Below are 14,168 nucleotides of genomic sequence, written 5' to 3'. Positions count from 1 at the left end.
TTTCTGTGGTGAAGAGTGTCTTTGTGACTGGCCAGTAAAGTTGCAAAGAATTAGTTTTGCATAGGCCCAAGGAAAGGAAAAGTACAGTAGGAGAAGTAGACTGAAGGGGCATTACAATCTCTCTGATATGCAGATAGCATGGGTGCTGGAAATGGATTTTGTGTGAAGTAAGAAGAGTAAGTATCATTTTGGAACTAGATTTAAGAAAATGATTCGTGCACCAGTACATGTAGTTGACATGTTCAGCACTAAGGCCTCAGAAGGTCATCAAGTCATAAAAGCTATCAATAAATTGGTATATTACTGCAGAAAGCAATTACTGTCTTTCTTTATTTTACATTACATCTACTATATATAACAACGTGTGATAAGAACTCTTACTAATTGACCATGTTAACTTCATAGTTAACCATTTTATATTATTAAGTTGACACTTGTCATTAGTATGGATATTCATTTGAGAAATAACAAATAGGTCATCATAACTGTAAGTTTCTCAGACTCAGCTACTGCTTCCTGTAGCTCAGTAACAGTTCAGCCTGTCTTGTGAAGATGATAGTTAACCTATGAAATTGGTAGGGGCCATAGAAAGCTTTGTTAATTACACTTCAAACATAAAGGTATGGTTAGAAAATGTGGTTTGTGGAAACATGAAAGAAATTTACTTGGTGGTGTGAAGGGAGAGACAACACAAATTGACTGTTAGGGAAATTAGTGGTTTGCAATTACTTGTAACAGAAGACAAAAACAGTACTTTGTGATAATGGAGAGCATACATATGAATTTAGATAGTATGACTCTAGTGGCAAGGTTAAGAGAATATGAAAAATAATATTATATTTGAACTGTTAATTGCATTTTTCGTAGAATAGCAAAGTATGTTATAAGTCTTACTTTCCAACTCTTTCTTGTTATTATTAACTTTACAGCAGCATTAAGTATTTTGTTTTTGCCTAAGATTGTGAATTCCCTATTTCATTGCACTTGGTTCACTAATTTGTGGCTATTTTATACAATAATTGTCTACAGGTTTTCCCAGTTCTTTCTTTCACCATTATTCACAGAAAGTGCCACCGAGCGTGAAGTGAATGCTGTTAACTCTGAACATGAAAAGAACATATCAAATGATTCTTGGAGACTTGATCAATTAGACAAATCAACAGCAAAGCAGGAACATCCATATTCAAAATTTGGGACAGGTACTTCTTGATGCTTTATATGCATAAAATAAAAATTCGTCAGTCACAGTGATATATGGAACAAAGTAATACACTTATTGTTCATTTTTGTATTCTCTCTTTGTACAGGAAATAAGTACACTCTTGACACAGTGCCAAAGGAAAAAGGAATCAATGTTCGTGAAGAACTGTTAAAATTTCATGAAACATGGTATTCATCGAATATAATGAGCCTGTCTGTCCTTGGAAAAGGTGAGTAGCAACTTAAGCAGTCAAAACAGTTTATGGATATACAGAGTCGCAGTGGTTTTAGAGGAAGGAAAGGACAGCTAAGGTTAAACATTATATTGAATTTGTATGTATTTCAAAGCTTTCTGTCAAACTTGGAGACACTTAAACAGAATTTGATATTCATTTCTCTGTTCCAAGTCATTATCATTAAAATTCATCACTTTTTGCCATCTGTTACCATAATGGTATTGCTGGATATACTTTTCTTCGTGAATATGCTATGTAAAAAACATCATAGTATTTCAATGTTTGTAAGAATTTGTCATCTGCTGAAGTAAAAAAAAAAAAAAATCATCTCTTTTTATCTCCATGGTATTGCTTCAAAGTAACAAGCTCATTGCTGACAGGATTTTAAGCCTTAATCTTCATTTACTTTTTGTAAGTCTCTTATTTCCTCTACTAGACATTTGTCATGTTTAATTCTGTCATGATGTTTCTCATAAAAGTTTGATCATATCCTGTCCTGTGCAATATCATTTATATTTGATATGAGAGTAATTTAACCCAGAACAAATGAAGTGTGTCTTCACATGAGGGTAGCATTGTGGTGTCTTCAACTTTGGAGAACATCAAGTACAAGCAATTGAAAACTGGAAGAACAAATATGGAAATGCAGAAAATTTTTACATCAAACATAGAAAGTAAGAAGAGCTCAGGATGCAGCTGAAGAGGAAAGAGAAACAAAACATTTGCCACCAGGCCAGCTGCCAGTGAACACCACAATACTCTCCCTTCCTTCCACTCTGATTTGTTTGAGTTTCAGCATTATGTGAGCTACAGCCATTTTCTCTGTACTTTGAACCATCTTCTCAGGGATATTCGCCAGAGAAACCCATGACTGTTATGGTAAAAAGTGTGTTATGTAAGAAGATGAATCTGTTAAATATCTCGTGAACAACTTTACAAATTACATAATTGCATTGTATAGAATTGATATCCAGATAATGAATCATACTTCTCTTGCATTGAAAGGAAAGGAGTATTACAAGGATCACTAGCAAGTCTATTTATTACTGTAACCATATGTCCCTTTGATTTAGACACTAAATTTAGCCTCAGCATTAAAGTTTTCCACTACACAGCTGACATTTGTGTGTATGCATATTTCCCATATTTTTGGGTAACCTAATTATGGTTAAAATATGTGTGTGAAACACTTTCCATATCGGAGTTTGAAAATGAGCTTATTCTTTCACTACGAAAGTTTGTAGTTGTTGTTGTTGTTGCTCGGGGAGAGGCTACAACCCTTCCTAACCACTGCTTCCCTTTCAGACCCCTCGACTCTTATGACTGCCATCTGCTTTCTGTACAAATTGTAAATAGCCTTTTGCTCCCTTTATTTTACTCCTGCTATCTTCAGAATTTGAAAGAGAGCATTCTAGTTAACATTGTCAAGCGCTTTCTCTAAGTCTACAAATGCTAGAAACGTAGGTTTGCCTTTCCTTAGTCTATTTTCTAAGATAAGTCGTAGGGTCAGTATTGCCTCATGTGTTCCAATATTTTTACGGAATCCGAACTGATCTTTCCCGAGGTCGGCTTCTACTAGTTTTTCCATTCGTCTGTAAAGAATTCACATTAGTATTTTGCAGCCATGACTTATTAAACTGATAGTTCGGTAATTTTCACATCTGTCAACACCTGCTTTCTTTGGGATTGGAATTATTATGTTCTTCTTGAAGTCTGAAGGTATTTCGCCTGTCTCATACATCTTGCTCACCAGATGGTAGAGTTTTGTCAGGACTGGCTCTCCCAAGGCTTTCAGTAGTTCTAATGGAATCTTGTCTACTCCTGGGGCCTTGTTTCTCCAAAGGTCTCTTTAATTTTCCAGTAGGCAGTATCTATCTTACCCCTAGTGAGATAACCCTCTACATCCTTACATTTGTCCTCTAGCCGTCCCTGCTTAGCCATTTTGCATTTCCTGTCGATCTCATTTTTGAGACGTTTGTATTCATTTTTGCCTGCTTCATTTACTGCATTGTTATATTTTCTCCTTTCATCAATTAAATTCAATATTTCTTCTGTTACCCACAGAGTTCTACTAGCCCTCGTCTTTTTACCTACTTGATCCTCTGCTGCCTTCACTACTTCATCCCTCAAAGCTACCCATTCTTCTTCTACTGTATTTCTTTCCCCAATTCCTGTCAATTGTTCCCTTGTGCTCTCCCTGAAACTCTGTACAACGTCTGGTTTAGTCAGTTTATCCAGGTCCCATCTCCTTACATTCCCACCTTTTTGCAGTGTCTTCAGTTTTAATCTACAGTTCATAACCAATAGATTGTGGTCAGAGTCCACATCTGCCCCTGGAATGTCTTACAATTTAAAACCTGGTTCCTAAATCTCTGTCTTACCATTATATAATCTGTCTGAAACCTGTCAGTATGTCCAGGCTTCTTCCATTTATACAACCTCCTTTTATGATTCTTGAACCAAGTGTTAGCTATGATTAAGTTGTGTTCTGCGCAAAATTCTACCAGGCGGCTTCCCCTTGCATTTCTTACCCCCAATCCATATTCACCTACTACATTTCCTTCTCTCCCTTTTCCTACTGCCGAATTCCAGTCACCCATGACTATTAAATTTTCGTCTCCCCTCACTATCTGAATAATTTCTTTTATCTCATCATACATTTCATCAATCTCGTCGTCATCTGCGGAGCTAGTCGGCATATAAACTTGTACTATTGTGGTAGGCTTGGGCTTCGTCTCTATCTTGGCCACAATAATGCGTTCACTATGCTATTTGTAGTAGCTTAGCCGCATTCCTATTTTTTTAATTCATTTTTAAACCTACTCCTGCATTACCCCTATTTGATTTTGTATTTATAACCCTGTATTCACCTGACCAGAAGTCTTGTTCCTCCTGCCAGCGAACTTCACTAATTCCCACTATATCTAACTGTAACCTATCCATTTCCCTTTTTAAATTTTCTAACCTACCTGCCCGATTAAGGGATCTGACATTCCACGCTCCGATCCGTAGAATGCCAGTTTGTAGTTATGATATTTATTCAGAAAAAAAAGGAATTATTTGCAAACAAGAACCCGGATTTGTTTTTTCAGTTTTCCTGTAGTCTTGTCTTACGTTCTTTGAGTTTACTTTGACAGCAAATTAATATGGAGCTGTCATACTGAATACTTACTTCACATTATGGAACGCAGTATGAATACATTAAGAACAGTTGCCAGTGTGTGCTGAGAAGCAGAATTGATGATAACTTTAGAGACATTATAGGGTTGCTTTTCACCCTGTGTACAATGACTGGATGATTGAGTGTGACAACTCACCTAAATACATTTCATAGGAGATAAGTATTGTCCATTACTATGTGAATTGCCTCATCTTTGGAAATGAAATCATTCCCCACTAATGCACTGTTTATAGAAACTGCCAAAACGCTATTGAAGACAAAAAGACATGTAGTGTCAGATGCATTTTTTATGAGCTGGCTAGCGAAACCCTGTCACACTTCCACATAGGCAGTGTCCAAATTTTGGCTGTTGTTGCATTTGTCACACACAAAAAACATGAAATGAGAAGATATGAAAAGTTAAGATTTAACCACATTGATTTTTACAGCATACAATGTTACCATGCGTAAGTGAAGGGAAATGTCAAATACAAAATTCCTTTTGAATGGTGTCAAATACTCTTATCAGGAAGCAAGTAACTGTGATCCCTGATTGGGAAGTAGCTACTTTAGAACTAATGATAAATGTCAACCACAAGCAGCTGATTTTTTTGTACTCATGTGGGACCAATGTGTCCTGTGTGTTGTATAAGTACATTGTATTCGGTACTGTGAGACCGACACGCTGCTGTGTTCGAGAATATTTTTATTACAATAGGCCTATATCGGCGAGATTTCCATCGTCAGGTTACATCAGTTGTTACAATATTGCTGTCTTTGTTCTGTAGTAGGTGTTAAACAGTAGCTGGAGCACTTATTTCTGAAGTTTACCAAGTACTGTCATCATGAAATAAACTTTCACACCACCTGATGTAACCTGACGATGTCAGTCTCACTGAAATAGGCCTAGTGTAATAAAAATATACTCAAACACAGCAACATCTTGGTCCCATAGCATAATTATACAAGCAGCTGATGTTCACATGTGGTGAAACTTGTCTTTGTAAATGTCAAGTATAGAAAAATTCCAGTTTTGTGTGCAAGATTAAACAGGCAAATCTGTGTTTTTTAGAAGTACACAAATACGTATGTAACTCATTTTTGTAGTTGCTGAGTATAGTGAAAATGGTCCTCAGCTACAGTTAGATTACTTTTCACCAGGCTCAGAACAAAAGTGAAGAGTATGTTACATTTTCTTACTTAAGTAGAATTTGCAACAACCGGTCACTATTATGTGGAGGGTAAAAAAAAGTGTGGAACAGTGATCAAAGACACAAATTGCTTTCTTGATGCAATATGTACCTCTTTTTCCTATACAGGAATTTTACAATTTATTTCTCCCCCTCCCATTTTTTAGTAAAACAATTTGTTGCATTAATTCAAGATTCATGTACATTAATTAAAGATTTATTTTTGTCTGAATAAATGTGGTTATGATGGTATCAGATTTGGATGGAATATTACAGTCATCTGTGGCTTACACACAGAATTTAATGACTTTGAGTATAAGTTTTCATGTTGTCATCTCTCTTTTTCCATCTTGAGGATGCCGATATCTCCCATATAAGAGTCCAGAAGGAACAAAAACACAACTTCAGTATGATATTGGGATACATAATACAGTTCAGTTAATAAAAGAGAAAAATAAAGTACTTAGTAGTGGTTAAGATGCTCGGTTGTTCAGCTGCAGCCCTCTTCCAGCCTGTCCCCCAGTCACCTCTTTCTTTTTCGTACTAATCCCATCACCTGTACACGACGACTGCACCAGTCGTCTCATGTGGTCAGTTTTGCACGTACTGGCCTTGGTCTGCTCCTGTTGTTTTTTTCCTTCGCTACGTCCCCCAATGCTACATTACCTGTTCCCGGATGTCGTACTGCAGTAGATCTCCTTCCCAATAATGCGCCCATACCTCACTTACTCTTATCGGTATTGCTTCCTTTTGTGTCTTACCAGCCCGTTTAACTATTAAGATTCTTTGTGGCCACCATGTTGAAAATGTTTCCAGTTTTTTGTTAGCTGGAATTTTGAAGGTTTGAAGCTCACTCCCAAACAATGCTGTGTTCCAGACAGATTCCCTCCGCAATTTGTTCCTTAGTATCATATCAGTGTATCTGATACTAGTAGGGCTCTTTCATTGAAGAAGGCTTTTGACAGCTCTGCCACCCTACTTCAGATATCTCCCTCACTTCCTTCATCCTGTATAATATTGCTTTCTGGATAGAAGAGTTCTCTCACTCATTCCAGTACTGTATCGTTATGGATTTTGATGTTGGGGAAGTTATTGTTCATCTTCCTCCTACTCCTTATCACCTTTGCACTTTCATTTGTTTATCCTTAAGTAGCATTGTGTATGTGCTAAGTGTGTTGCCCATTCTATCCAACAGGTTATACAGAAGCCTTTCTACTTTCCAGCTAGAAGGAAAGAGCCGTGTTGTGTCATAAGTAAATCTTAGTGTCAGTATCTCTTCCCCATCCAAAGTTCGCTTCCACGTCCTTTACCACTTCTGATGTATGAGTTGAGCAGTAATGACCCTAAATGGCAACCCTACTGTACACATATCGTAACAGAGCTTGTTTTCCCTGATCTTCATCTTTTGTTGCTCTCGCTTGGATTTTGCAGCTCATTTACCTGCCTGCGTACTTTCACCCCAATCTTCTAGAAATTGTGAGCATGTTGATTGACGTGACATTGGCAAAAGCTCACTGTAGGTCTGCAAATGCCAGTAAGGTATCCTGATATTTGTTAACAATGTTATATTTGGTTTTCTGGCACCTTTTCCCAGCCTATAACCAAATTGATTTTTGCCCAGAATATTTTAATTTTTTTTTCTGTTTTATATATTATTATGATCGGTAGTTCACAAGCATGACTTGTGAGACTACTCACCCAATAATTTTACCATTATCAGCATGTAACTTCTTTTATAAATCGATGGTAATGCTTTTTGAGAAATCTGACAGTAGGTCATCCACTTCATGCATTTTGATACTCATTCGAAATACGTCCTGTCGCCTGCACTTTGTACAGATTATAGAAACTCCGAAGATATGTCACCGACATCAGGTGACTAGTTTGAGCTTAGATTGTGTAGTGTTCAGTCAAACTCTGAATGCATTACTCCATCACCTACACTACTGGCCATTAAAATTGCAACACCAAGAAGAAATGCAGATGACAAACGGGTATTCATTGGACAAATATATTATACTAGAACTGACATGTGATTACATTTTCACGCAGTTTGGGTGCATAGATCCTGAGAAGTCAGTATCCAGAACAACCACCTCTGGTCGTAATAACGGCCTTGATACACCTGGGCATTGAGACAAACAGAGCTTGGATGGAGTGTACAGGTACAGCTGCCCATGCAGCTTCAACACAATACCACAGTTCATCAAGAGTAGTGACTGGCGTACTGTGACAAGTAAGTTGCTCAACCACCGTTGACCAGACGTTTTCAATTGGTGAGAGATCTGGAGACTGTGCTGGGCAGGGCAGCAGTCGAACATTTTCTGTATCCAGAAAGGCCCGTACAGGACCTGCAACATGCGGTCGTGCATTATCCTGCTGAAATGTAGGGTTTCGCATGGATCGAATGAAGGGTAGAGCCACGGGTCTTAACACATCTGAAATGTAACGTCCACTGTTCAAAGTGCCGTCAATGCGAACAAAAGGTGACCGAGACGTGTAACCAATGGCACCCCATAACATCAGGTCAGGTGATATGCCAGTATGGCGACGACGAATACACGCTTCCAATGTGCGTTCGCCGCGATGTCACCAAACACGGATGCGGCCATCGTGATGCCGTAAACAGAACCTGGATTCATCCGAAAAAATGACGTTTTGCCATTCGTGCACCCAGGTTCGTCATAGAGTACACCATCGCAGGCGCTCCTGTCTGTGATGCAGCATCGAGGGTAATCGCCGCCATGGACCTCCGAGCTGATAGTCCATGCTGCTGCAAACGTCGTCAAACTGTTCGTGCAGATGGTTGTCGTCTTGCAAACGTCCCCATCTGTTGACTCAGGGATCGAGACATAGCTGCACGATCCGTTACAGCCATGTGGATAAGATGCCTGTCATCTCGACTGCTAGTGATACGAGGCCGTTGGTATCTAGCACGGCACTCCGTATTACTCTCCTGAACCCACCTATTCCATATTCTGCTAACAGTCATTGGATCTCTACCAATGCGAGCAGCAATGTCACGATACAATAAACCGCAATCACGATAGGCTACAATCCGACCTTTATCAAAGTCGGAAACTTGATGGTACGCATTTCTCCTCCTTACACGAGGCAACACAACAACGTTTCACCCGGCAGCGCCGGTCAACTACTGTTTGTGTACAAGAAATCGGTTGGAAAGTTTCCTCATGTGAGCACGTAGTAGGTGTCGCCACCGATGCCAGTCTTGTGTGAATGCTCTGAAAAGCTAATCATTTGCATATCACAGCATCTTCTTCCTGTCGGTTAAATTTAGCGTCTGTAGCACGTCATCTTCGTGGTGTAGCAATTTTAATGGCCAGTAGTGTATTTCTTCCATATCAACTTCCTCCTCCTCCATTACGCTTAGGGGAATGTGTGTGTGTGTTTTAGCAGTGATGTTATGGAATATTATTGATGTAACTGTCCTTTTTATGTTCCTGACCATGACCTGTTAAAAGGCTATTCCTGGACTTTTTATAACTGTGAGTGTGCTGCAGTTAAGACACTCGATACCACAATTCCAACTTCTTTTCAATAACTTAAGAAGTCCATACGTATAAGTAAACCACATATTCTTCTTACAATACCAGAGAAGGGAAGTTGCTACTCACCATATAGCGGAGATGCTGAGTTGCGATTGGCACAACAAAAAGATTCACACATTTAAAGCTTTCAGCCATTAAGGCCTATGTCAGCAGTAGACACACAAATACAGGCGCGCGCGCGCGCGCGCGCCCACACACACACACACACACACACACACACACGCACACGTAAACACAACTTGCGTACGTCTGCAGTCTTAGAAAGCTGAAACCACACTGTGAACAGCAGCACCAGTGCATGATGGGAGTGGTATCTGGGTGAGGGTAAGGAGGAGGCTGGGGCGGGGAGGGGGAAGGATAGTATGGTGGGAGTGGCAGAGAGTGAAGTGTTGCAGTTTAGGTGGTGGGCAGGAGACAAGGTGGGGAGGGGGTAAGTAGCGGAAAGGAGAGAAATAAAAAGAAATTAGTACTGGGTGTGGCGGTGAAACGACGGCTGTGTAGTGCTGGAATGGGAACAGGGAGGGGGCTGGATGGGTTAGGACAGTGACTTACCTGCATATATCATCAAACTAACCACATTGAGAACTTCCACTAATGAAAAAAGTTTGGCCGAGGGTTCTCTACCAAAAAAAAAAAAACACAAAAAAAAAATTTCATTCATTTGTTGCTCAGCATAACTTTCATTGTCAAAATTACCTATATACTATCTTATGAATTCTGTGCCTCTTCATAGTAGGTTGGCTATGCCCAGAACTTCTGTTTTCACACCAGAGCAGGTATTTTCTTTCTTAAAGCAGCTGCTTTTGTCATCCCATCTTGAAGACACGATCTCGCTCAGCATGGCTTGTCACATACTAATGAAATAACAGTCCTGCACAGTATTTCCATTTTTACCTATTACAGTTTATTTTGTAATTTTCATTTGCATTTATCATTTGTTGGTAAGATGATGTAGACACACACACACACACCACTCCTCTGGAATCCCTGTGTCACCACTGCCAGTTCTTCACCAACATACTGACCTTTGATTTATTTTTGGCTTTAGTCTGCACTTTCATCATCATTTATAGTGGTTTTCCATCTGCAGATTACAGAAACTTTCCATAGTTTTTTTTTTTAATTTGTGTATCAGTTGTTGACTTTTCCTACACTCTTACATATCTCAATAATTTCACACTTTTCTGTTGTGACTTGCCAATCATTCAAAGGGCTGCCGCACAATTACGCGCATCCTCTACATGCGGCGCTGTGTGCCAGCCATGCAGCAGCCGCGCCACCTAAGTGGCCAGCCAGCCAGCGGCCTCTAGACTTAGACTCAGTGCTCATTTGTATGTTACCGTGTTCACATGTCTTGCTTTGTCAACTTGCTCAGTGACATATATGTGTTCAACTTGACTGTTATAACAATTGGCGACGAGGTAGTGGACTTTTCCTTTTCATCGTTGACCCACAGGTTTCCATGGCTACTGTCGAGCAACTATTGCAAGATCTCATTGAACAGCAAACACTTCTAACATCGGCGATTCCCGATTTCATTGCGGCGTCAAATGCGGTGCGTTTCTCGTCATTCTCTATACCTCCTTTTACTCCTTACGACGAGACGGTGGAAGACTGGTCTGATTATGAAAAAGTCTTCGACAGCACTTCTTGGCATTTCATGTCACGGACGAACAAACGTGCAAGTCTCTGTTCCTTTCCTGGATTTCACCTCAAATGTATCAGTTGTTATCGCAATTGGCTCCTTTGAAAGATCCTGCGTCTTTGTCCTTTGCTGAAATGTGCTCACTTCTGTCTGTCTATTTTCAAAAGCAAATGCATGTGGTAGCCTCTCGTTTTGCCTTTTATCGTTGCCAAAAACAGCCGCATGAATCCTATCGTGCTTGGGCTGCTGAACTTCATGGCCTCAGTCAAAAGTGTCAATTTGTTACTGATGTTCACAAAGAATCCTATGCCGATTCCATGGTACGGGATGCTATTATCCGGTCAGCGCCCGACAAAGAAGTTTGGCAACGTGCCCTTCAGTTGGCAAATCCGACTCTAGATGAAGTCCTATCAATCGCCCAGTCTTTTGAAATTTCTTGCGCTGCCGGGGCGCAGATAGAGGCGTGGGGTGACGTCACGTCGGGGAAATACAACCTCTGTGCGCTGTTGACGACGCGTGAGGTGCGTCCCCGCCGGCCCATGTGGCTGCATTACGCTCCCACGCGCAGCCTTGGCCTAACTGTAAACAGCCCTCTAAGATAATGCATAAAACCCCCGGCAACTTCCTTCATGTCCGCGGTGTTTTACGAAACATTCATGCGAGGATTGTCCCCAACATTGGGCTGTGCGTCACAATTGCAAAAAGAAGGGTCATGTTTGCAAATCCGACCACATACATGATGTTCATGAACATGACGCTGATTCTGATTCCGTGTTGTCTGTCAATTGTACTTCTTCCCTTTCAGGGAAGTTATTCCTCACTGTCCAAATACTTGGTCGAGATGTTCGCATGCAGGTGGATACTGGTTCTGCTGCCACTATCATTAATTCTCAGGCGTATCTTCAGTTGGGTTCTCCACTCCTATCACCTGTCATTCAGCAATTACGGACGTATAATAAACAGAAGATTTCTCTCTTGGGACAATTTAACGCTGAGGTATATTACAAATCTCTCGTTCGCACTGTTCCCATATTTGTGGTCGACCAGAGTAATGCAGAAAATCTTTTTGGTTTCGATGTCTTTCGCGTTTTTGGGTTCTCCATAGATGACTCTGTCAATATCGTCTCTGATGCTATTCCTTATGCTCAATTGGATTCGTTGTCGACGACATTTTCATCCCTTTTTTCTCCTGGGTTAGGCCGTGCAAACGACTTTGAAGCTCATATCACGCTCAAACCCACTCGGTCTAAGTTTTTTCGGGCTCGGCGCATTCCTGTGGCCCTTCATGATCGGGTAAAATGGGAGCTGGATCGTCTCACAACTGCAGGGGTCTTGCTTCCTGTCACTTCCAGTGAGTGGTCCTCTCCTGTCATTGTTGTTGCTAAGCCCAATGGTGATATTTGTCTCTGTGGCGATTTTAAAGCCACTGTAAATGCTCAATGCCTCATCGACACTTACCCTATACCCCGACCTGACGAATTGTTCACTAAACTTGCGGGACGCCAGTATTTTTCTAAAATTGACCTGTCAGAAGCTTATCGTCAACTTCCTCTCGACACTGCTTCCCGGCAGTTTCTAGTCCTTAACACACCTTTTGGCCTCTATCAATAGCAACTTCTCTTTCAGAGATTCTTGGAACAATTATTGCTCCCTGTCCCTGGGTGTATAAATTACATGGACGACATTGTTGTCACTGGCTCCACCACTGAAGAACATCTTCAGAACCTCCGCACACTTTTTCATGTCTTACAGACTGCCGGTCTTAAGTGTAATCTTCAGAAATCACAATTTTTTCCGGCATCTATCACGTAATTGGGGTTTCAACTCTCTTGGGATGGTATTTGTCCGCTTCAGCAAACTGTCGCTGCGATCGATGCCCTTCCTCGCCCTACATCTGTTAAGGAACTGCAGGCCTTCTGGGGTAAAATAGCATACTATCACAAGTTTTTACCGTCTGCTGCGTCAGTGGCTCAGCCGTTGCATCGCCTGTTGCATAAAAATGTGCGTTTTCACTGGTCCGCGTCATGCGATGCGGCTTTCCAGAAATTGAAGACGATGCTGAAACAGGCCCCGTTCCTGGCTACTTATCGACCTGGCCAGCATCTTGTTCTTGCCACGGATGCCTTGCGCACCGTTTTTCTGACAGCTCTGAACAACCCACTGCTTATGCCTCCAAAACACTCACAGATGCCCAACAAAAGTATTCTCAAATTGAAAAAGAAGCTTTGGCCATTATTTATGCTCTTCATAAGTTTGGTGTTTTTCTCTATGGGTCCAAATTTCATCTTGTTATGGATCACAAAGCACTTGTTTCCTTGTTTCATCCATCATCGTCACTTCCCGACAAGGCTGCACACCGCCTCCAGTGTTGAGCTCTTTACTTGTCTCATTTCAATTATGAAATTCATTTCCGTCCAGCGGCCCAACATGTGAATGCTGAGATGCGAATGCTGATGCACTGTCTCGCCTTTCCATGGGTCCTGATCTTGCATTCGATAGGGACGGACTTTTGTATTTCCACCTGGATGTTGCCGAGCAGCAGGTTGTGGACAGATTCCCCATCACCAGGGACCGGCTGGCGGCTGCTACGGGTCCTGATCCTACCCTCTCCCGGGTTTTACGCTGTATTCAGAAGGGTTAGCCAGATTGTCCGTCCGCTAAGACTTCTGACCCGTTGCGGAACTACTACACTTTGCGCTACCGCCTCACTGCTACCGACAATGCTTCGCCACGTGTGGTGGTACCTGCGTGCTTCGGTCTTGCGCCTCCTTCACCAGGGGCACTGGGTGTCTCTCGCACAAAATCTCTGGCGCGCCATCATGTGTACTGGCCTGGCATCGACTCTGAAATAGTACACATGGTCGCTGCCTGCGGCCCTTGTGCGTCAGAGGCTGCCGCCACGTGGCCTTCGCGTGAGACCCCCTGGGAGGGCATTCATGCTGACTTCACGGGACCTTTTTTAGGTACTTATTGGCTCCTCATAATTGACGCCTATTCTAACTTTCCTTTCATTGTCCATTGCAAGTCGCCTACCATCGCGGCAACCACAAGTGCTCTCGCCCGAATTTTTTTCTTTGGAAGGCCTTCCCTCTACTCTTGTTACTGATAATGGTCCGCAATTTGCCTCTTCCGAATTTGCGGATTTTTGTGCTCGTCACGACGTTATGC

At 41.4% G+C, this 14,168-nt stretch overlaps 1 protein-coding gene across 1 annotated transcript in view; it reads left to right on the top strand.

The window, feature by feature from the left end:
• Positions 1 to 14,168, top strand: part of LOC124802438 (insulin-degrading enzyme) — a 202,126-nt gene that overhangs the window by 64,982 nt on the left and 122,976 nt on the right. Inside the window, 2 exon segments of the mRNA XM_047263222.1 lie at positions 1,030 to 1,199; positions 1,308 to 1,430. Of these exon segments, the coding sequence (XP_047119178.1) occupies positions 1,030 to 1,199; positions 1,308 to 1,430 (293 nt within the window).

The sequence above is a fragment of the Schistocerca piceifrons genome, chromosome 6, assembly GCF_021461385.2.
Source record: "Schistocerca piceifrons isolate TAMUIC-IGC-003096 chromosome 6, iqSchPice1.1, whole genome shotgun sequence".
NCBI lineage: Eukaryota > Metazoa > Arthropoda > Insecta > Orthoptera > Acrididae > Schistocerca > Schistocerca piceifrons.
The sequence above is the reverse complement of the archived record's forward strand: the minus strand, read 5'-3'. Positions and strand labels throughout refer to the sequence as shown.